The sequence below is a fragment of the Portunus trituberculatus genome, chromosome 13 (genome assembly GCF_017591435.1).
Source record: "Portunus trituberculatus isolate SZX2019 chromosome 13, ASM1759143v1, whole genome shotgun sequence".
Lineage (NCBI taxonomy): Eukaryota > Metazoa > Arthropoda > Malacostraca > Decapoda > Portunidae > Portunus > Portunus trituberculatus.
In genome coordinates, this window is record NC_059267.1 from 2,426,781 (window position 1) to 2,449,280 (window position 22,500).

Genomic DNA, 22,500 nt, shown 5'->3' on the forward strand with positions numbered 1-22,500 from the left:
TGTCTGTCTGCCTCTCATTTTTCCATCCCTCCTTCCTTCCAGGCCCACACAAGCTAATAGTAAGTTACCCTGAAGGAGGCGAGGAAGAGATCAAGGGAAGGGCCAAAGTGAGGAGGGTAGGGATAGCTAATTACCATCGCATCGTCACACGGTAATCACAGGTGCTTGTCGAGGCTAATGACCGCTTGGTGCTTAATTACCCAGGTATTTTGAGTCATCAGAATTTTTTTTTTCTCTTTTTTCTCTCTTTTTTTTTTTTATCTTTCTCCTTTCTCTAATGGCTGAACCGTGATGGGCGTGTCTCTCTCTCTCTCTCTCTCTCTCTCTCTCTCTCTCTCTCTCTACTCTCTCACTCTCTCTCTCACACACACACACACACACACACACACACACACACACACACACACACACACACACACACACACACCTGCCCGCAAATTATCACAGGTATGGGTCACCTGAGCAGTTCACCTGTAATAAAGGACGCCAGGTAGAGGGAAGGCGGCAGGGAAAGGTGTAAAGGTGTACAGGTAGGGAGAAGGGAGGAAAGGGAGGGAATGAGGGAGGGAAGAAGGGAGGGAGGAAGAGAAGGGAAAGGTATCAGAGAAAAAAGGGGAAGGTGTGGCAGAGAGAGAGAGAGAGAGAGAGAGAGAGAGAGAGAGAGAGAGAGAGAGAGAGAGAGTATGGGAAGGATTAGAGGAGAAAGAAGGAGGGAGATAAAGGGTCGTAACGCATCTCCTCTTCCTCCTCCTCCTCCTCCTCCTCCTCCTCCTCCTCCTCCTCCTCCTCCTCCTCCTCCTCCTCCTCCTCCTCCTCCTTTGTTGATTGGATTTTAATTCTAGTTCTAACTGTAAAAACAAACAAAAAACAGTGAATATTGAGACATTTTTATGCTAATTGTATTCTCTTGCTGTTTTTGTTGTTGTTGTTGTTGTTGTTGTTTGGTGAAGAAGTGGAAGAGGAGAAACTGTCCTTGTAGGTAATAATCTCTCTCTCTCTCTCTCTCTCTCTCTCTCTCTCTCTCTCTCTCTCTCTCTCTCTCTCTCTCTCTCTCTCTCTCTCCTCCACCTTCCTCCATCCACCCCTTGTTCCCTGCCTCCCTCCTATCCACCTGTCTCCCTCCCTCTCTCTCCCCTCCACCACTCACCCTCCCATTCCTCGTCCCTCCGCCTCTTAGTTTATCTGGTGAAGCATCTCGGTGTCTCAGTCAAGCAGTAAATAGCTGGAGATAATCCCCTTAGCGAGCAGTTCTCCACTTACAGCTTGCCAAGACTCCTGACAGCTGATGCAGAATCCAAGCAGAGGGAAGGAAAGTGCTGGGTTCTCCTCCTTTCCCTTCTCATTTCTCTTTTATTTTGATTAGTTCTATTTATTTTTTTTTTCTTTATTGTGAGTGTTAGGGCCGTATTCAGAAACGCTTTGGTCTTTTGCCATGACTTATTTGAAAGGCCACTAAATTTATTAACCGGGTTCCCAAGAGAGTTTTTCCTTTTAATTGTTGATCTGTCGCTAGAATCATAGCAACGCTCTTAAAAACCCGTGTCACTTCTACTACAGCCTCTGAAAATGGTGGAGGTGCGGTGCGGAATTGTTGCAGAATATTGGTTTAAGTTACGAGTGTTTTGAAAGGTAGTGTTTGTGTAAATTGGGTTAAAAAACATAGCACTTGATTTTGTATACGAGTGTGTGTGTGTGTGTGTGTGTGTGTGTGTGTGTGTGTGTGCGTGTGTGTGTGTGTGTGTTTATTCTACTCTTTTCTACTTTTTTTCTTTCTTCTCTTTACTTATCCTTTGTATTTTGCCTTTTGTTTAAATTTCTTTATTTTTTTCCTTCCTTCCTTCCTTCCTTCTTCTTTTTCGTATTCTGTTTTTTTGCATTTATTTTCGTCTCTATCCCTCCCTCTCTTCCTCCCTCCCTCCCTCCCTCCCTCCCTCTCTCCTTTACCTGTTCCTAATTGGCCGTGTAACCTATCTATGTCCAGGTGAGGTGTGGTGAGGACTGGGGGGAGGGTAAAGGGGGGGGGGTTACAATTCAGGTGCACGAAGACGAGAGGTGACAGGGAAGAGAGAGAGAGAGAGAGAGAGAGAGAGAGAGAGAGAGAGAGAGAGAGAGAGAGAGAGAGAGAGAGAGAGAACATTTTTTTTACTGCTCCTGTCTATTGTATGTTAATCCTCACTCTCATTCTTAGAGAGAGAGAGAGAGAGAGAGAGAGAGAGAGAGAGAGAGAGAGAGAGAGAGAGAGAGAGAGAGAGAGGTAACATATTCTCTTTCCTGTTTACATTTATTTGTCTCTCAATTTCTCTTTTTATCTCATTATTTGTTTATTTAGATTTATGACTCGTGTGTGTGTGTGTGTGAGATAGAGAGAGAGAGAGAGAGAGAGAGAGAGAGAGAGAGAGAGAGAGAGAGAGAGAGAGAGAGAGAGAGTGTGTGTGTGACCCCCTGAACCCACATACGTAATTAGTGATTATTTCATGCTTGTCTTCGCCATCTTGGGTCATGGCTGGGGGGGGGGAGGAACGAGGAGGTCAAGAGGGAACACTAAGGAACACAAAGAAATAAAAACGAAGGGGTGGAAAAAAGGCAAATTATCCTTCACATTTTCTCTTTCCTTTTCTATTTCATCTCCTTTTCTTTTTTCTCTCCTTTTCTATCCTTCCTTTTTCTCTTTCTTTTTCTCTTTTCTTCAGTCTATTCTATTTCTTTGCCTTCTTTTTCTTTTCTTCTTTTTTTTTCTCTCCTCTCGCCTCCTCCTCTTCATTCTTTTCTTCTTTGTTTACTCCTCTTCTTCTCTTGTCTTTTTTTTCCTCCCTTTCTCCTTCCCATTACCTTGTCCTCTTTCTTCTTGTCTCCTCCTTTCTTCTCTTCCTCTTCCTCCTCTTCTCACGCAGTCCTGTTTTATCATCTTCCTGCCTCTTCTTCCTTCTCCTTTTCCTCCTTTTATCACACACACACACACACACACACACACACACACACACACACACACACACACACACACACACACACACACACACAAAGATATCAAAAGCTACCGAACCCCTCCTCCTCCTCCTCCTCCTCCTCCTCCTTCTCTCCTTTCTCCTCCCCTCCTCCCCCTCCTCCTTCTCCTCCTCCTGTGACCCACAACGCTTGTTAGCATAGGAATTCTGGTTACGCACGTCTTTCCCAAACAGAGAGAGAGAGAGAGAGAGAGAGAGAGAGAGAGAGAGAGAGAGAGAGAGAAAGGGGGGATATAAAGTCTGGTTTACTAAATGCAGTTCTTCAATGGACGTTTCAATATTTAATAATTTTTCATCTTACTTTCACTTTTCTAATTTTGTGTCAAATGAGGTCATGCTTATCAGTCCCTCCAGTACCAGGACGTGTTTCCATATCTATTCTGGCTACTTATCTGGTGATTTTATACACCTTCAGAAACTCATGGGGGGGGGAAGGATTGAAATAGTGAAGACTGTGGCCATTAATCTTCTGACCTCCATAGACCCTTCCTAATGTCAATAAAATCGTCCAGTCATACAAAGAAAAATTTGATAAAAAAAAAAAAAAGAAAAAGAAAAGAAGAAGGACCTAAGTGTATATCGGAAATAACTATAGGTGGAGGAGGAGGAGGAGGAGAAGGTGGTGGTGGTGATGGTGGTGGAGAACGAGAAGAAAGAGAAAGAACTAGAAATGGATAAAGAAGAAAGAATATGAAATTGGATGGAGCATGTGAGGGAAGATGTGGAAGTAGAGAGGGAGGAGCAGGAGGAGAAGGAGAAGGAAGAGAAGGAGAAGGAGAAGCAGTCCTACTGGAGGAGATACGAAAGGACATGGGAGGAGGAGAAATAGGAGAAGGATAGAGGATTTGATAAGGAGAAGGAAAGTAAAGAGGAGGAGGAGGAGGAGGAAGAAGAAGAGGAGGAGGGAAGAAGAAAATAGAAGAGAGAAAAAAGAAAGAGAGAGAGAGAGAGAGGAGGAGAAAATTCAGGACATTGACAGAAGTAGGAAGAGACAGAGGAAGACTGAATAAAGAGGAGGAGGAGGAGGAGGAGGAGGAGGTGGAGGAGGAGGAGGAGGAGGACAATGCAAGCTTTCTTACGATTAGGTTTATGGATCCACCTTTAGAGAGAGAGAGAGAGAGAGAGAGAGAGAGAGAGAGAGAGAGAGGGGGGGTTCTTAATTAGCATTCACCTCCCTACCGTATCTGTCCAATACTTGTCTTTCCTCACCTAGACGACTTACCTGAACATTGGCATTGATAGATAGTCTCTCTCTCTCTCTCTCTCTCTCTCTCTCTCTCTCTCTCTCTCATTATTCACTTTCTCCACTTCTTTCTTTTTTTTTTTTTTTTTGCTTTGTCTGCCTTTGTTTATCTTTCTTTCTTGTTCTTGTCCCTTACTTGTCTGTCTTTCTCTCTCTCTCTCTCTCTCTCTCTCTCTCTCTCTCTCTCTCTCTCTCTCTCTCTCTCTCTCTCTCTCTCTCTCTCTCTCTGTCATTCATCCCATTCCTTCCCATCTCTCCATTCCCTCCACTTTCTCTCCATTCCTCCATCTGTTACCTTTACCTATTTCCGTATTAGGGTATTTGTCTCCTTACCTGTCGATATCTACCCCATTTTCTTTTTTTTTTTTTTTTTTTTTTTTTTTGGAGGAGTTTGTGATGGTGGTGGTTTGGGAAAGAATGAACAGGAAAAGGAGAGAAGGAAGGAGAGCACAGAGAGAGTAGGAATAGTTTGGGAAGAGGAGGAGGAGGAGGAGGAACACAAAGGAATACAAAGGAAAGACAAACAGCAACAGATCTCCGAGAAAGAGAATTTTAATTAGTTTTAATGTGTTAGTTTCCGTTTTTCATTATTTGTTGATTCTCTCTCTCTCTCTCTCTCTCTCTCTCTCTCTCTCTCTCTCTCTCTCTCTCTCTCTCTTACAAGTTATCGTTACTTCTCCACTCCAATATCATCATCATCATCATCATTCCTTTCCCTTCCTTTCCGTCACTTTCTCTTTTCCTTGTCGTCAACTTCATGAAATTAGAAAGAATCATTATAAAGTTGATATTCTCCTCCCTTTTTTTTTTATTTATTTATTTTTTATTTTTATTTTGGTGACTTGCATTATGTACATTATCTCTTTCACACACACACACACACACACACACACACCTTTCACAACAGGTACAGGGAGGCGGGAATACCTGTGTTCACCTGTGCATTTAAAACCACTCTTTGTTTACCTTGCCTCATTTAACATATCTCTCTATCTGCTCAGTATCCCTTTCACTGCTGTAGTTTGTCCTTCTATCTGCTCAGTATCCCTTTCACTGCTGTAGTTTGTCCTTCTATCTGCTCAGTATCTCTTTCACTGCTGTAGTTTTTGTCCTTGTAATGTCTACACACCTTTCACCTTTACAACAGGTAGGAAGGCGGAAATACCTGTGTTAACGTGGTTATTTTAATCTCCTCACCACCAGGACGCGTTTTCATATTCATTCTGGTTACTATTTTGGCAATTTTATACAGCTTCAGAAACATATGTTGGGATTGAAACAGTAAAGACTGCTGGCCATTATTCTTTTCACCTCCAAAGACCCTTCCTAATGCTAACAAAATCGTCTAATGATACCAAAAAATCAAGATAAAAATGCGTCTCAGTATGGAAGGGATTCAAAGCTCTCCGAATTCCTTGACGTAGGATGGTTGTAGTTTTTTTTTTTAATATTAAAGTGCGTGTCTTTAGCTTTTGGTAAATCCTTTATCTTTGGAGCATATTTCTTGAAATCATAAAGCATTTTTAATCAGGAGGAATTGGATGCTAGTCTCTCTCCCCTCAATGTTTCTCAAAATAGGTTCTGAAGATAAATAAAATAATTAAAAAAGTTAGTTATGAAATTATTCGTTTTCTTTCGTATTATTATTAAAAAACGGATATATTTTATGGGATACTAAAATATTGAGCTGTAGTCAGTTTATTCCTAGTGTTAGAGACGTAATGTGCTGAAAGCGACGATATGCGATCATTAACAACACAACACAGTGATTCACATTTTCTACTACTCCGGAAATGGCGTAGTTTTCACTTTATCTCATGATTTGTTCACTATCATACAAAATAACTTTGCAATCTGCGTGCAATAGAGCCAGTAGTTTTGATAAGCGTTTACTACAAGGTCATCACTGAAGTTTAAATAATTAGGCTACAGTTATGCTCAATAGATTTTTCTTGTGTAGAGTGGGTGGTAGGGAAACACAAGTTGAGCTAAAGCTTATGTTTCCTCACCACGTATTCTACACATTTGTCTGGAAACACAGATTTTCTTGTGTGTCGCTAACTAAGAAGGTAAATGGTAATAATGACTAGTTTCCCTCTTGACTTTCATCCGTAGTACCCTAAAAGAAGGCTCGCAGACAGGAGGGCAAGCCAGACACTGATTATTGAGCTGTCACCGAATTAATCAGATTGCAGACTTGCTGTACCTGTTGCCAACTGGTACGCGTTGAACATTCATTCTTCCAACACATTGCGTTACTTCCATGTTTCCGTGATAAATCTATTATAACTTTACTTTAATTACCTTTTGTTAAGTAATGTAGTTCCCTTAAATTTACGTAGGTACATGTAGTATCTCTCTCTCTCTCTCTCTCTCTCTCTCTCTCTGTATTTTACCTAGTTGTATTTACCTATAGTTGTAGTTTTACAGGCTTTACGCTCGTGTCGCTCCTTCTCCATATCAACACTTATCCAATTTTTCTTTCAAACTATGCACACTCATTGCTGACACCACTTCTTCACTCAAACTGTTCCAAGTCTCAACACATCTTTGCGAGAAACTATATTTTTTAACATCTCTCAGATATCTTCCCTTCCTCAATTTCTTACTATGCAATCTTGTGCTTCTAATGCAGTGATAGTCAACCTGGGTGCATGGTGCACCCCAGGGTGCATGATTTTTTTCAAAGGGTACATGGAAATAATGGGGTACATGGAGGGGTACATGACAAGGCTAGTGTGTACAAGAATGCACACTACGAAAAGGTGTTTTAGGAAGAAAATTGTAAGTGTAATGTAAGAAATTAATTTAAATTGAGATTATAGTATTAAAAATATGTGTATTATATTAGTATATTACACTCAGTATTAACTATAGTTACTATACACAGTATAAAGAGCCATTCCCCAGATAGGCAGATACTGCCCCAAAGTGTGGGGAAAAGTATGAGGAATTTGGTATAGGTACTTTTCACGACGGGTTTTGTGACACAATTCGCGCCTCACGGGTTGGCAACATTGCAGCTTGCGGGCCTGCGGCGGTGTACTGGTATTAGACGTGTCACTGGCGCTGGTAGTAGAGGTATACACTCAGTACAGTGCTACCCTCATTCTACCTTCACGTTCCTTCGGACGCACAGTCAAGTTGACTCCCGACTTAACCACTCAAAATCGCTCGTATATTGGTGAGTAGTAAATAATGATAGGTGGATGGAAGGAAACACGGCCATGACTTATCTAGTGCGGATGCCAACAACATATCTGGCAGAGAAAGGCTTCTAATCTGGTGGATATTAAAACAAAAAAGCGAAACCAGTTACAAGATGTGGATTCTCTGATGAGGGGGGCACTGGAAAGTGAAATAAAACCTCGCTTTGAAAAGATTGTTGGAACAATGCAGCAGCAACCCAGCCACTGAATATAAAACCTTTTTAATTTGCTGTTTTATAACTTGTGTGTATACAATGTGATATTCCATTTGTATTTTTTTTTCAAACCATTTGAAAAATCACATTATTTGTACATTTAAAAATAGAAATACAAAAGGTATACACATATAATTATATTGTTTTATTATACAGTTACCACCTATATAATTGTTTAGGACCAAGTAGCTATTTTTTATATTTAAAATAGAGACCTAATACTTTTATTTATATATTTTCGGTCTTAAAAATAAAAAACAATGTGATTTTTTTTTTTTTTTTTTTTTTTTGTCGACGGCGCTAGGGTACATGAATTTTTCAAGAGCTCCCGGAAGGGTGCATGATCTTAGAAAAGGTTGAAGAACACTGTTCTAATGTCACATTCTTCTCTCAGGATAAGTTTCTCACTATCCACTTGATCCATTTGTGTGTGTGTGTGTGTGTGTGTGTTTCACTGTTTGATCTGCTACAGTCTCTGACGAGACAGCCAGACGTTACCCTACGGAACGAGCTCAGAGCTCATTATTTCCGATCTTCGGATAGGCCTGAGACCAGGCACACACCACACACCGGGACAACAAGGTCACAACTCCTCGATTAACACCCTGTACCTACTCACTGCTAGGTGAACAGCACCTACACGTGAAAGGAGACACACCCAAATATCTCCACCCGGCCGGGGAATCGAACCCCGGTCCTCTGGCTTGTGAAGCCAGCGCTCAACCACTGAGCTACCAGGCTACCTATGTGTGTGTGTGTGTGTGTGTGTGATACAAGCAAACTAGGTCACTTTTAACTATAATTTATATCGAAATATTAGAGAGAGAGAGAGAGAGAGAGAGAGAGAGAGAACCATGCGTGCTTTGGGGTCCGAGGGGTCTCCAGGCGCACGGGTTCGAATCCTGTCCACGGTCCGAGTGTAGAGGCGGAGTCACACTTGCACTTTTCCGTCTTCTTTTTTTGTCTGACGACTGTCAACTTTTGCAGACGGTGGCCGTCACACACAAGCTTGCTTCCGCCTTTGCCGCGCTTGTCGATTGTAAACAAACATGGCTCCTCATTCACCCCAGCAAGCCGTGGCTTTTTTGCACCAGGACAGCCAGTCGGTACCAGTGTGGAGCGGTACCGAGAGTGAGAATGACTCAATGTTACCGTCTTACCCATCACCGCTCGCCTTCAGCCACCTCCACGCTGTATACAATTTGCTCAGTAACGTTTCGGCTATTTACCGGTACGAAAATTTTTACCAGTACAGTACCATTAAGGCTGGTACTGGTATTACCGGTACTGGTATCGGAACTTGGCAGGCCAAGGCGCTGGCCGTGAGGGACAGTGAGTGGTGGAGATGAAGATACCGATAATAGTGATATCTATAGTAGCGAAGAGAATATTGTGTGTGTAGCCTCTCAGTAATCAGAGGTTAACTATTTAAACATGGTTGAGGACACAAAGTGGACAGTGGAGTGTGGGTGCCTGCTAGTGACACGGACAGCCGCCGCCGAGCAGTCTTTGGCTAACGTAAGTAATATATTGGTGTAACTCATCATTTCACGGTGGTGCCATGTCATAACCTAACGTTGGTAACCTCCAGGACAACATATCAGTGAACTAACACCTGCACATACTTATAAAACCAAATAATTCAAATCTTGAAAACGTAAACAAACCGATCCCTGACCCGCCGCCTCTCTCTCAGCCATTATCTGCCTCATCTCTCACTCATTACAGGCCAGACAGGTCACAAAGTGGAGCCATAGGCCTAATCTTTCATGTCAGTTGTTGAGATATATCCGCAATTACCTGATTTGTGTGCTATGGAGGCTCAGTGAGAAGAAGCGGGCCTACCCATGACGTCACGAGCCCCAGGCTGTGACGTCATCACCAGCTCCCGCCCAAAATGCCGGTCCCAGATGCTCGACTTCCACTATTATTTATATTTGTCTCAGTTCATTTATTTCGAGTCACAAGTGCCTTTTAAGGGTTTCTAATGATAGTTCGCAGTGTTTTACGTGTCTTCCATGCTTGAGTTGAGTGAAGTACGGTGATGTAGAGGGTGTTTATGACTTGAATGGGAGGGCCAAAATACGCTAAAATTTTTACCTCCGCTATCTGTGATTTTTTATTTGAGGTTGTAGCGAAGTGTTTGTGTTTTCAAAAGATGGTTTATCATGAGAAAAGTGTGCAAGGCTCCTGAGAAGTTAAAGATGTGGACTTTAAGAATGATATGTAGTCCTGTTAATATTGTAAACAACGTCATTTTTAAATATTATTTTTCTAATAGGGCGAGTTGCCAGGTTTTGATATATCGAAATGATAGTCATAATTTTTGAAAAACGTTATCGATTCAGTTGAATGAAATTGGTGGGCTTTGAAATTGTGTTTAAGCAAGTCGAAGTTCTAATACTTTATTTAGTATATTTTTGAGCTATTTTTATTATTCCTTTTCTCGGCAATGTTTTTGTATTTTAGAAGTTAGTTTCGATTGATAACGAGTCAGAATTTTTATAACATTCGTGTCCAGCTGCCTTTTTGGGAATCCTCATTTTCAAAATGATTTGCGTAACGAATATATGTGACGTCATCAAGGAGGGTTGACCCCACCCCGGCTGGACCCAGGCCGATACCTGGCTCCAGGCCCGAGGGTGTGGGGGTGTGTGTGTGTGTGTGTGTGTGTGTGTGTGTGTGTGTGTGTGTGTGTGTGTGTGTGTGTGTGTGTGTGTGTGTGTGTTGCCTTATCTTTCGTTATGAGGGAGCCCACCAGCTGGAACCACTGACACCCAGCTCCCAGCTGGAGGGTGTTGGAGGGGAAGGTGGCTGTGTGTGTGTGTGTGTGTGTGTGTGTGTCATTTTCTTTCATGGTACTTAGCGTGTGTGTGAGTGTGTGTGTAATTCACTATGGTCGCCCGGTAGTCACCCAGCTCAGAGCTCATAGAGTGATCTTCGGATAGGACTGAGACTCTGTGTGTGTGTGTGTGTGTGTGTGTGTGTGTGTGTGTGTGTGTGTGTGTGTGTGTGTGGCCTTATCCATCGTTATGGGGAGCTCACCAGCTGGAACCACTGACACCCAGCTCCCAGCTGGAGGGTGTTGGAGAGGGAGGTGGCTGTGTGTGTGTGTGTGTGTGTGTGTGTGTGTGTGTGTGTGTGTGTGATTCACTATGGTCGCCCGGTAGTCACCCAGCCAGCCTTCCCCATTACGGAACAAGCTCAGAGCACATAGACAGATCTTCGGATAGGACTCAGACTGTGTGTGTGTGTGTGTGTGTGTGTGTGTGTGTGTGTGTGTGTGTGTGTGTGTCGTTATTTCACCGTTCTGTATACGTTTCATCTCTGGCGTCCCTCTTTATTATCCTAGTCTGTCAACACAAACTGCAAGTAATAGCGTATAGCGAAATGTGTCCTATTCTTAGCGCTTATTGAGCAAGGGGAAGCTATGATATGTAGGAAACACATAGCCCGGAGCAAAGCAAGGTGCCTCTATCGCCTCGCCTCGCCCCGCCGTGTTAACCCCTGCAGTAACATGACGTGTTTTCATATTTATTCTGGCTATTACTCAATGATTTTATACAGCTTCACAAACTTATGTGGGGATTAAAATAGTGAAAACTGGCCATTAATCTCTGACACCGTAGACCCTTCTTATTGTAAGCAAAATCATCTAATCACACACAAACTATCGTAAAATGCCACTTAAGGGATTAGACTCGACTCACTCAGACGCCCATAACTGAGTGCATGGCGGTAATTCAGTGCTGGAGATCTTAATGACAACAGTGCCCACAGAGATAGATTGAGAGTTTATGGACGACAACAGTAACAACACAGCGCCTTGTTTTCACCCGACATGTTTCCACTTTCCATCGTCGTTCGTGGAGTGGCTGGCGAGAACAAATCAAGGTTCCTCGCAATTCTTTTACCTTGATTTTTGGGTTTGATTAGGCGATTTTATTGACATTAGGAAGGGTCTATGGAGGTCAGAAGATTAATGGCTGGAGTCTTCACTATTTTAATCCCCCACATAAGTTTCTGAAGCTGTATAAAATCACCAAATAGCAGAATGCATAGGGAAACGCGTCCTGGTACTGAAGGGGTTACGGCAACGCACACCCTAAATAGCTTTGATACTAGTTAACCCCAATGAATAAGTGTATGCAAGTCACTGTGTGTGCTTGAGATCTTACTGAAAACAATGCCTACACATCAAATTGTTTTCACCTATTACATATTTCCACTTGTATCGCTGCACGTGAATGGAATAGCTCTCTCTCTCTCTCTCTCTCTCTCTCTCTCTCTCTCTCTCTCTCTCTCTCTCACACACACACACACACACACACACACAGCAGTTAACTATTGGTGTGTAATAGTCTTGTTCAGTTCTTGAGAAACGCACCCCAAAAAGTATCCCCTTAAGGCGGTGTCACTCTATAACTTTTTCCGTCGATTAATGCGATTTCCGTCTATTTTTCAACGTTCCGCATGAACTTCTCGCATGAATTTGTCAGACGATGGGGATCGTTTCCGTCTGCAAATTTTCCGCCTTTGTTTACATACCAAGACCAAGACCACAAGACTTGCCGCGTCTCCTCAACCTGCTTCTACGTGCATTGGTTCTACCACTAACCATGAACGCATCCATGCACGCTTTTTGGCTTGTTTAGCTCGTCTAAGTTTCTTAATACACAGTATTACGTTCAGAGCAGCGTATCTTTGCCGGAGCTTGGCCTCCATGTTAGTGTTTACATTGTGTTGGCGGGAAGATACGACGGAAAGTGACGACGAAACACCGTTTGTGTGTGTGTGACAGGCCGCAGCCAAAATATTGGCGATTTTCTGAAAAACGACGGAAAAAGTAGACGGAAAAAGTGCTAGTGTGACACCGCCTTTAAGCCCATAAATTCCCGTGAAAAGCCCACATGAGAGAGAGAGAGAGAGAGAGAGAGAGAGAGAGAGAGAGAGAAGGGATATTAAAAAAAAAAGTGAGGGGTGATGATGGTGGAGGAGGAAAAAAAGAAAAGAAGTATGAGTGGGATGGAAGTGGAGAGGGTGGGGGGGGGATAAGGAGCGACAGTGAATAGAACCAGTCCAGTACATGTTCTCACTTGCTGGTAATGGTGGTGGTGGTGGTGGTGGTATCGGTGCGTGCCAGAAGTAGTGACGCAATACGAATTAAAATTGCATTCAACGACGCCAGAGTATAGAGAAGACCGTCACCTGCAATTCGCTATCTACGCAGGTCTTATCGCTACACGAACACATGGCCGCTATATCGTCAGTGAGTCAGTGAGCAGCTGGGTTGGCTTTGTGACGTCACATGGTTGCTGCGATACGTATTTGTAAATGCAGCGGAAGGTTGAGCAATGTGCGCCTGTACGGTTCAGTTTGGTTGAGTAGTGAGGGAAGGATAGCGTGTGGTTGTGTTGACATATGTGCGTGAGTGAATTCGCGCATATACACAACGGAGTTTACGTGTAAGGCCACACATGTCCAGGAAAGACGGTATGTTTGTGTGTATGTCGCTATTCATGTGTGCCAGTTTAGTCTTGCAACTTGTATACACTTTGATTTATCTCTCACTCCTTGCATTGACTCATCATCTCCCTCATGAGTAACGTTTAAAGTATGGCAACTGGCAAGCCTCCCCATACGTTTCTCCACCGCCACCATTCTGACGTTATCAGTCTCAAGGTCAGACGGACTCGCCTCTGCTCACTGTATCGCTGAGCACTCAAGCCAAGCAGGACGCTCTTCTGGTAGTCAAAGCAATCAGGGCAGCTAGTCACGCAGGGAGTAAATGCAACTTTAACACCACCAATGCTCCAAATACCAGCTCCCCTCCAACACTATCAGTCGCTTGCTTGCATGTTTTGATTTTCCAAACAGTTTGTTTACCTCATCACCCTCGCTACCTCAGTCAATCGATAAAACCCATCATAACCTCACACACACACACACACACACACACACACACACACACACACGAAGGCGTCCCTCCCTTATAACGTCAGCAGTAACGGTCCACAACTCAGCACTGAGACGACTGCTGGACGGCGAGTACAGACAGGTTCGCTTCCTGTCCCACCAAACTGAACGCAGTTGAGTGACTAGAGCACCCGCCACAGTGATGAAGGACCCGCGCTGCCACGCGGGTAACGTATTGAGTTGGGTGTCGCGGGGAAAGTGTTGTGGTGTGGAATGTGACAGTGAGGAGGCGCAGCAGGGAGTGGTGGGCGGGAACAGCACTGCATTAATCGAGAAAATGTGAAGACGAACAAGGTTTTTAATTTTTTAATGCTGGAGTGGCAGAGAGCGAACGGGACAAAGCTGGGCAGTGGTGGTGGTGATGAAGGGATAGGCTGGGTTTAATTTTTTTTTTGTGGTCAGTGTCCATCACCCCCAAAAAAAAAAAAGTGAAAATAGAACACACATCTCTATGGCTGCATACACACGGGCCATTTTTTTTTTTTTTTTTTTTTTTTTTTTGCGACCACAAAATAGTGGCGAGTAGTGGCGGACGGGTCCATTTTTCCGACCACAACTGTGACCGGCCAGTGGCCAGCGATAAAAACCGTTTTTTCAAATGGCAGCATAAGTATGAGCCACTTTAGTTGCCGCCACCTTGCCACCCGCGTCACAGTCTGCTATTCCTTCAGTGAGCGATGAGAGTGGAAGACATGCTGAAATTGCTTGAGCTTTGGGAAGTATTGATTGCAGAGATCGAGACAAGACCAGGAATCTGTGACATCCAGGTGTGGGAATACATGGATAAGAGTATTAAAGAAAAATTGTGGCCAGAGGTGTGTGAGGCTGTGGTCACCGACTGGAGTAATCTTTCGCCTGAAGAAAGAAATGAGAAAGGTAACACAATATACTTTATTGAAAGAAAACATTGTTTATCAATAAATTTTATGTTACACTTGCCTGCTTGTCTGTGTCTGCATGTCTGTCTGTACGCAAGTGTGTGTGTGTGTGTGTGTGTGTGTGTGTGTGTGTGTGCGCGCGCGCGCTAAACATTTGTTTTATAATATGATACCGAATGGCTCCTGTGCAAGGTAGCACCCACTATACTCAGTATATATATATATATATATATATATATATATATATATATATATATATATATTTTTTTTTTTTTTTTTTTTTTTTTTTTTTTTTTGTGGCGACCCCTTTTCGTGGCGGCCACTGACCACAAAAAAGTGGCTCGTGTGAACCCAGCCATAAGAACACCATTGTGAGCAGTGAAGAGTGGAGACAGAAGCCGCGCTGTGTATTGAGGACGTATTTGCTATTGGAACCAGACTTCTTTTTGGCAAATCATCACTTGGTATACGCGTATTTATCGTAGTGGGAACCGGACATCTGTTAGTCGGTTTATAGGCATCGTTGTGTAGAGTTATTGTAAAGCTGGTGGCGTAAGTGCCATCACAATCATCTCGGTGCAAAACATCTTGCGTTCGAATCTCGAGGAGGCGTCTTTGTTTAGACTAGTAAGACATTTAATGTAAAAGCGGCAAGTTTAATGAGGGCATTCTGTGTTATGTATGTGTGATGGCAGGGAGACGGGCAGACGGAGGAGCTTCAGGCGGTGCATGGTGCGTGGCTGCGTGCATTTGGCTACTACTACTTTCATGCACGTCACAAGGGAAAGGAATGTTTTGGTTACGAGCTGAAAGACAAAGTTCACCCTGCACTGGAGAAGCTAAAGCACCAAGATATGCAGTAATTGTTCGTAAAATCAATAGTAATTTTCCGTATAATCTTTACTGTCCCCCACAAAAAATAGTACACATAGGAGTCCCTCACAGAGCACACACCAGCCATATTCCAGTTGACTAGGTAACACTAACGCAACCATTATTAGATACAGTGACTTGTTACAGATAGTGGCAACAAACAAGACAGTTCTGAAAGCATGATCTGGAACATTCTCGGCGCCTTTCTTCAGTTATGACAAGCTGCAAGGGTGTTTTTAATGATCTTGGCCACAGTTTTATAAGGAACATCATTAATAGAGAATAATACACGTAATAGCCTAACCAGTAAACCTTCTGAGGCCTTTGAAAACTCGCCTTTGAATTTAAGTTTCAAAATACATGTTCTGGTTTGTCTTGTTTTGTCTTCTTTCATCATCTGTATTATGTCCTCAAAAAGTCTCGCTTAGGCATTTCCTTTTTCCTTTCCGATCAGTATAATATTTCTTAAATATCCGTTTAAGTTTATTTTCTTGACATTTTGTTTAATTATTAGTGTTATGAAGTCATGATATTCTAAACTAAAGGGCATTGTTGATCATAAGTAACAATTGTGGTACTGCATATTTTTGTGGGCCTGTGGGGGACGGGGTGTATGAATGGATGACTGTACATGTATCCATCCGCCTCTCCTAGCAGTTTTCTCTCTCTCTCTCTCTCTCTCTCTCTCTCTCTCTCTCTCTCTCTCTCTCTCTCTCTCTCTCTCTGCATTATTTAGTGTTACTGTTTATTGTAATTCATAACTTGAGCTAAAATGTGTTTTCCAATGGAATACCTAGGTGCAATACTAGTAAAGATTTTGTTACATTATTGTAATAGCAGTTTTATATATTTTTACATTGCACGTCACAGCGATTCATCTATTTGTATTATGATTGTAAACTCTCATTAGGGGGTAGGAACTGACAATCTAAACACACACACACACACACCGCGTAGTGTAGTGGTTAGCACGCTCGACTCACAATCGAGAGGGCCGGGTTCGAGTCCCGGAGCGGCGAGGCAAATCGGCAAGCCTCTTAATGTGTGGCCCCTGTTCACCTAGCTGTAAATAGGTACGGGATGTAACTGGAGGGGTTGTGGCCTCGCTTTCCCGGTGTGTGGAGTGTGTTGTGGTCTCAGTCCTACCCGAAGATCGGTCTATGAGCTCTGAGCTCGCTCTTTAATGGGGAAGACTGGCTGGGTGACCATGAGGCGACCGAGGTGAATTACACACTGACATGGATAAGGTTGATCGAAGTATTTGATTTCCACAGTGTGTGTGTGTGTGTGTGTTGCTTATCGGTGTTATCATCGCAGCCAGTGAGGTTTAAAAACCTCTTGTATCGGTCCTTTGCGGCGAAGGACTCAAACTGCCCTATCATCACCATCATCATCATCACTATGCGTCACCTTCGCTACAACATTCTTGACTATATCCGCCTTCATGTTGTTATTCTCTTTACTGTGTCATGTCTGATTTTGCATTATCATTAATCAGTATGACTCATAGTTTGGTAAGGAAGGTGGAATGTAGTTAGTGATCGCGTGGTAGTGGTGATGACGTGGGAGGCAAGGCAGTGAGGAAGGGTGGGAAGAGTACTGTACTATTGGGACCGCGACGCGAGATAATTATGTGTGAAAGGGATGCGAGTGGGGATGCTGTGCTGACTGACTTAATGGTGCGAGTGTATGTATGGCCTGCCTGTGTGTAGTGACTCTATTGCACACTAACTTTTTACATGGATAAACGGAAAGGCGTGTTGGGTTTTCATCCCTCCTGCTCTGGGTGGCTGGGTCAGAGTCTACTCTAGACTCTAGATCAGTGGTTCTTAACCTGGGGTATCCTACACCTACCTTGCCTGTACTCCCAAGGGGTACGAAACCTTAAACCTAGGGGTACGAGACATGGTAGCCGGTGCAATGGTACCGTATATTTACAATGAGAAAGCAAAACATATATTTTCCAAATATTTCTCTTACTATAATTGTCTCAATTTTTTAAGTCAAGTTTTATTTTAAGTTGAATCCTAATTGACACTTCATTTGAAAAAAAAAAAAGTGCCTTTGTTCAGTAATTTAAAAAATCTAATAATTTTTCAGCAAGGTTTTTTTTTATCACTAATCCTTTTCATAACTTATATCCAACAATATGTTTGTATAGTATTTATGTTGAAGGGGGTACGATAATTTTTTCTGAGATATCAAGGGGTACGGACACTGAAAAAGGTTAACCGTTCCCAGTCTTCCCGCAGGATGTCTGTCTTCCTACCCGTCCCCAGTCCCCACTTCCTTCCGAATCCCACAAAGGTGTAAGACGCGTTACTGGAAGAGAGTTTCGTTTCAACACACACACACACACACACAGGTTGTGTGTGATGTGGTCTCAGTCCTACCCGAAGATCGGTCTATGAGCTCTGAGCTCGCTCCAATGGGGAAGACTGGCTGGGTGACCAGCAGACGACCGAAGTGAATTACACACACACACACACACACACACACACACACACACACAGGTAGCCCGGTAGCTCAGTGGTTAGAGCGCTGGCTTCACAAGCCAGAGGACCGAGGTTCAATTCCCCGGCCGGGTGGAGATATTTGGGTGTGTCTCCTTTCACGTCTAGCCCCTGTTCACCTAGCAGTGAGTAGGTACGGGATGTAAATCGAGGAGTTGTGACCTTGTTGTCCCGGTGTGTGGTGTGTGCCTGGTCTCAGGCCTATCCGAAGATCGGAAATAATGAGCTCTGAGCTCGTTCCGTAGGGTAACGTCTGGCTGTCTCGTCAGAGACTGCAGCAGATCAAACAGTGAAACACACACACACACACTGCAAATGCCTACTTTACCCACTCGTGGCTGTCTACGTAGAAAGTTGCTAAAACCCACCTTTCTTTCTCTCTCTCATCCTGTTTTGGGAGTCGGTGAGATTCTGGCAAGACGCTGAAAAAAGATCATAATTTTCCTGAAACTGATGAAGAGTACCTGTCAACACGTACTATAATAGACAAGGCGTTTAGGAATAGCAAATCTTATGTTTTAAGATCCTTGAAAAAAAAAAAAGATAGGGGAAATTGAAGAAATGTTCCAACTTCTGATGTGATAGGAAGAGAGTCCTTGCCTGCGCCCCACGCCCATGGACGCGGGCAAAGGCTCTTGACAAAGGTTGGCAGGCTGCAGGCACTTTCTTTTCTGAGGGAATGTTTCCACCTCCTTTCTCCTTGGTTTCGGTACATTTGTATTAGAACTCATATGGATTGTATTAAGTAAAATTCCCTTCCATATCTTTAGTATCTATTGAAATGGAAACGTATGTGCGTTATTGTTTTTCGTTGTCGTATTTCGTCAGCGCAAAGCGATCTATACCGATAACATTTTTATATTTGATATAGTTGCAGACAGTATATTCCATTACGTTATTACTTAAATTCGAAATAACTTTTCACAAATGTACTTAGAGAAGCAGCATGCCTTTTATTAAATGAAGAGAGCTGAAAATTTTATGCCGTTAATATTTGGAAATTCTTGTGGTGACCATCAACAACACGCAGCAAGGAAAACAGTGTCGTTGACGATCCTTTCTTCCTCACGTTTGTCTTGGTGTGCCAGCGACAGCCCTGGTGATACCCTCGACTAGGTGGTAAGGTTAGTGAACGGGTGGGGCAGGCAGTGGTAGGGCTGAAATAAGGGTGGAGGCGGTGTAGGAGGTGAGTGTAGGGTGGCGAGGCTGGTGATGCCCTCCTCCGGGCCTGCAGTGCTTGCCCCAGGCTGGTGGCACGTGTAGGGTTGAACCGCTTGCTTCTCTCGTGTGGGGAAGCACGCACTTTATGAGCTTTGCATGTGATTTGCTTGTTTTACTAACCTTTATCTTCAGAAACTTATTTACTGTTTTTTTTTTAATTTTATTATTTTATTACTGATAATTTCCCGCCAAATAATTTGCCCGCAACCGTCTGCCATGATGGCAATAGGTTTGGGATTTTGTTTGTGTTGGTATTATTTAACATGCATGTGTGTTTTTATGATGAGTTGGATGATAATTAATAATGTCTGCATTCACCCCACCCCCCCATCCCCACAAACAAAATTGACGGGGCGTGTGGGTAATCGAGCATTTTGGGTGGGAAACGAGAAATCAACGAAATATTGGTGTTGAAAAGTTATGGGAATATAACTTGTATTTTAATTACCTATCCTATCCTGGAGGGGCAATGCCCTACCGACCCCCAATTCAGGCAATTGAGCTTTAACCTAACAAACCTAACCTAATGAAACACTTGAAAAAATTACATTACACCTCTGACTGAACTAGGTACTGTGGTAAGCTGTCATTGGTGGCCCCATGATTGGTAGCACGTGATTGGTGTGATGGTTCCACAAACACTGGGACATCCTAATATCCTGCTACCCACTAACCCATTTATGAACAAAGGAATCATTTCCATGTTGACTGGTGCACAGCTTGCTGGACTTGGAAAATGCTGAATTTCTGTCACTTGGGAGCTATTATAGCCACACCATGCTTGCCCTACAATTTCCGTACAATTACAACAAGATTAACGACACTTTTATGTGACATGCGACTTTGGTGCTTGTACCTAATGCGGCTCAATTAGAAAGCTTTACCATGGTTTGTTTCTTCTACCAGTTTTTAGCACTTTCTCTTTTTGTTCTCTTTTCTCTTTTTAGTGGTTATTCCATTCAATTACATTTTTTTTTGCTGATTCTGCTTATTCCCTGCAATGTACATTTTATATACTAATAGCTCTTGCTTACTGTGTTTAATGTGTGTATATTTTATGTTTAATTTAAGTGTAAAGGATAAATTTTAAGGAACTTGTATTTAATCCTAACTCACACCTTCCTGACACAATACCTGAATAACTAGTAACATACCCACCTTCATTCCAGCCTGCCTAGTACTGTCTGTTCATGGGCTAGCATTGTGTGGCCTGAGCAGAGATATAGTGAGGTGGGTGGGTGGATCTTAGCCTGGCCACTACACTTTTCACAATTTTTTTTTTTTTTTTTTAGTGAAGAGACGACAATATTCTGTTGCCGTCACTTTTTTTTTTTTTTTTTTCTTTAATGATATCCGTTTGGAGGATATTTAGTGAGTAGTAGCCATGTATGTATTAACATTCATTAATTTCCAGAAATGAGTAAGAAATTGCAGTGGAAGTTGACAGAAAATGGAGTGCTTGCCCTCTATGAACAGCATTTCAAGAAGGAGGTCAGAGTTCAAGTGAGTATTGACTGCCAAGCTAGACTGAATATAGAACACGGAATGAACAAATGGTCATTTTTTTTGTCTCTTTCTTTTGATTCCTTCTCTTTCTTTTCTTCAAGGTGTAGTACTTAAATAATTGATAGAACACACACACACACACACACACACACACACACACACACACACACACACACACACACACACACACACAGTGTAGTGGTTAGCACACTCGACTCACAATAGAGAGAGCCGGGTTCGAGTCCCGGCGCGGCGAGGCAAATGGGCAAGCCTCTTAATGTGTGGCCCCTGTTCACCTTGCAGTAAATAGGTACGGGATGTAACTTGAGGGGTTGTGGCCTCGCTTTCCCGGTGTGTGGAGTATGTTGTGGTTTCAGTCCTACCCGAAGATCGGTCTATGAGCTCTGAGCTCGCTCCGTAATGGGGAAGACTGGCTGGATGACCAGCAGGCGACCGAGGAGGTGAATTGCGCACACACATGAGCCATTTATGTCTTTTCCTATTCCTTTTTATTTTTTTTCTCTTAACTCAAAGCGCTGAAATAATCAATAGAACACATACATGGTCTATTATACTTTTATTCCTTTTCTTTCTTTTTTTCTTGCCATACGCTTTTTCCCCTTTCCCATGAAGTTCGCCTGTAACTTATCCTATTTTTGCCAATTTTTTCCATTTATTTCCTTCAGCATTGGACAAGTGGTCATTGCATCATTCTTCTCTCCACACAGGTGATCTTCAAGACCCACATTGAGTCCACCTGTTACCTGCGAGTATCTGACGGCCAGCACCTCTCACCTCTTGTTCTTATATTGAATGAACATGTGCGCACCAAATTCAGCGTTGGGGCAATCATTATTATCAAGGAGGTGAGAGAGAGAGAGAGAGAGAGACTTAGTTTTGCTCATAATCATTTCTTTTATTAGAAAGAGATAGAGAGAGACTTAATTTTGATTTCTATTCAGCCTGAAATAGACCATATTGTACTTCTTTCCCTTCGTCCTACAGAGACAACTGGTTCCCTTCGATGAGTATGTTGATGAGCCTCAGTGGTTCATGAATGACTATGGCATGCACCACCTTTATATTGAAAACTACACCCTGTTGGCCAATCACACTGACGTTCCACAAGTCCTGGGTTCTCTCCGCGATAAGAGTGACTACCGTGACAATATGAAAACTGTGCTGTCTGTTTTGGTGAGTTGAGGGAATGTTGTGGTCTTGTGCTTCTTGAGGTGGTTTGATTTCTTTTATGTAATTTTTATTTATTTATTTGTTTTACCTTGTTCAAGTGTGTGGAGGTTGAGAAATATTGGTGATAGGAACTGTGTGATGTTTTGTGGATGTCACTTGAATATATTTTGATCATGTTCCTTTTCCCACAGACCACGTGGATTCCTGAGGACGAACAGCTGACATGGGTGTGTGAAAAGTGCCATTATTGTACATAAGTTATTATATTATTTGTAAATTATCTCCTATTGTCAGTATTATCATTAATATCTATCTCCTACATCTCATCAACAGGAATTTAGCTCAAATGAAAGCCTTTTGAGGCAGCAGGAGGAAAGAGACCGTTTAAGAGAACAAGGCAATACCTTTTTCAAACAAAATGACTTCAACAGGGCTATTGACTTCTATAATGTGGGTAAGTTCTTGAAATGACTCACACATTTATATCTGAATGTATTAGTACTATTTTCTGTTGATTGTAATGCCCTTGTGTAACCTTTGCTTTACTCTCCATGCCTTCACTAGCTAAGGTTGAGGATCCCTATGACTGTCGGGTGTGGTCCAACTGCAGTCATGCTTACTTCAAGCTGAAGGATTATTTGCTGGCAGAGGTGCACGCCATCGTGGCAATGAA

At 42.8% G+C, this 22,500-nt stretch overlaps 1 protein-coding gene across 10 annotated transcripts in view; it reads left to right on the forward strand.

Annotated features, from left to right (window-relative positions):
- The window catches only part of LOC123503264 (E3 ubiquitin-protein ligase TTC3-like), a 49,579-nt gene that overhangs the window by 7,049 nt on the left and 20,030 nt on the right, over positions 1-22,500 (forward strand). For 4 of the 10 annotated variants that reach the window (XM_045252881.1, XM_045252883.1, XM_045252884.1 and 1 more), the window contains exons 1-7: positions 14,160-14,521; positions 20,545-20,633; positions 21,365-21,502; positions 21,642-21,830; positions 22,019-22,054; positions 22,161-22,281; positions 22,392-22,500. The exon at positions 22,392-22,500 is cut by the window's right edge and continues 22 nt beyond it. In XM_045252881.1, the coding sequence (XP_045108816.1) occupies positions 14,323-14,521; positions 20,545-20,633; positions 21,365-21,502; positions 21,642-21,830; positions 22,019-22,054; positions 22,161-22,281; positions 22,392-22,500 (881 nt within the window). In that variant the 5' untranslated portion in view covers positions 14,160-14,322. Of the gene's footprint in view, positions 1-13,014; positions 13,163-13,772; positions 13,813-14,159; positions 14,522-18,886; positions 19,034-20,544; positions 20,634-21,364; positions 21,503-21,641; positions 21,831-22,018; positions 22,055-22,160; positions 22,282-22,391 lie in introns of those variants that run through there. The other 6 variants (XM_045252882.1, XM_045252886.1, XM_045252885.1 and 3 more) reach the window with 6 other exon arrangements.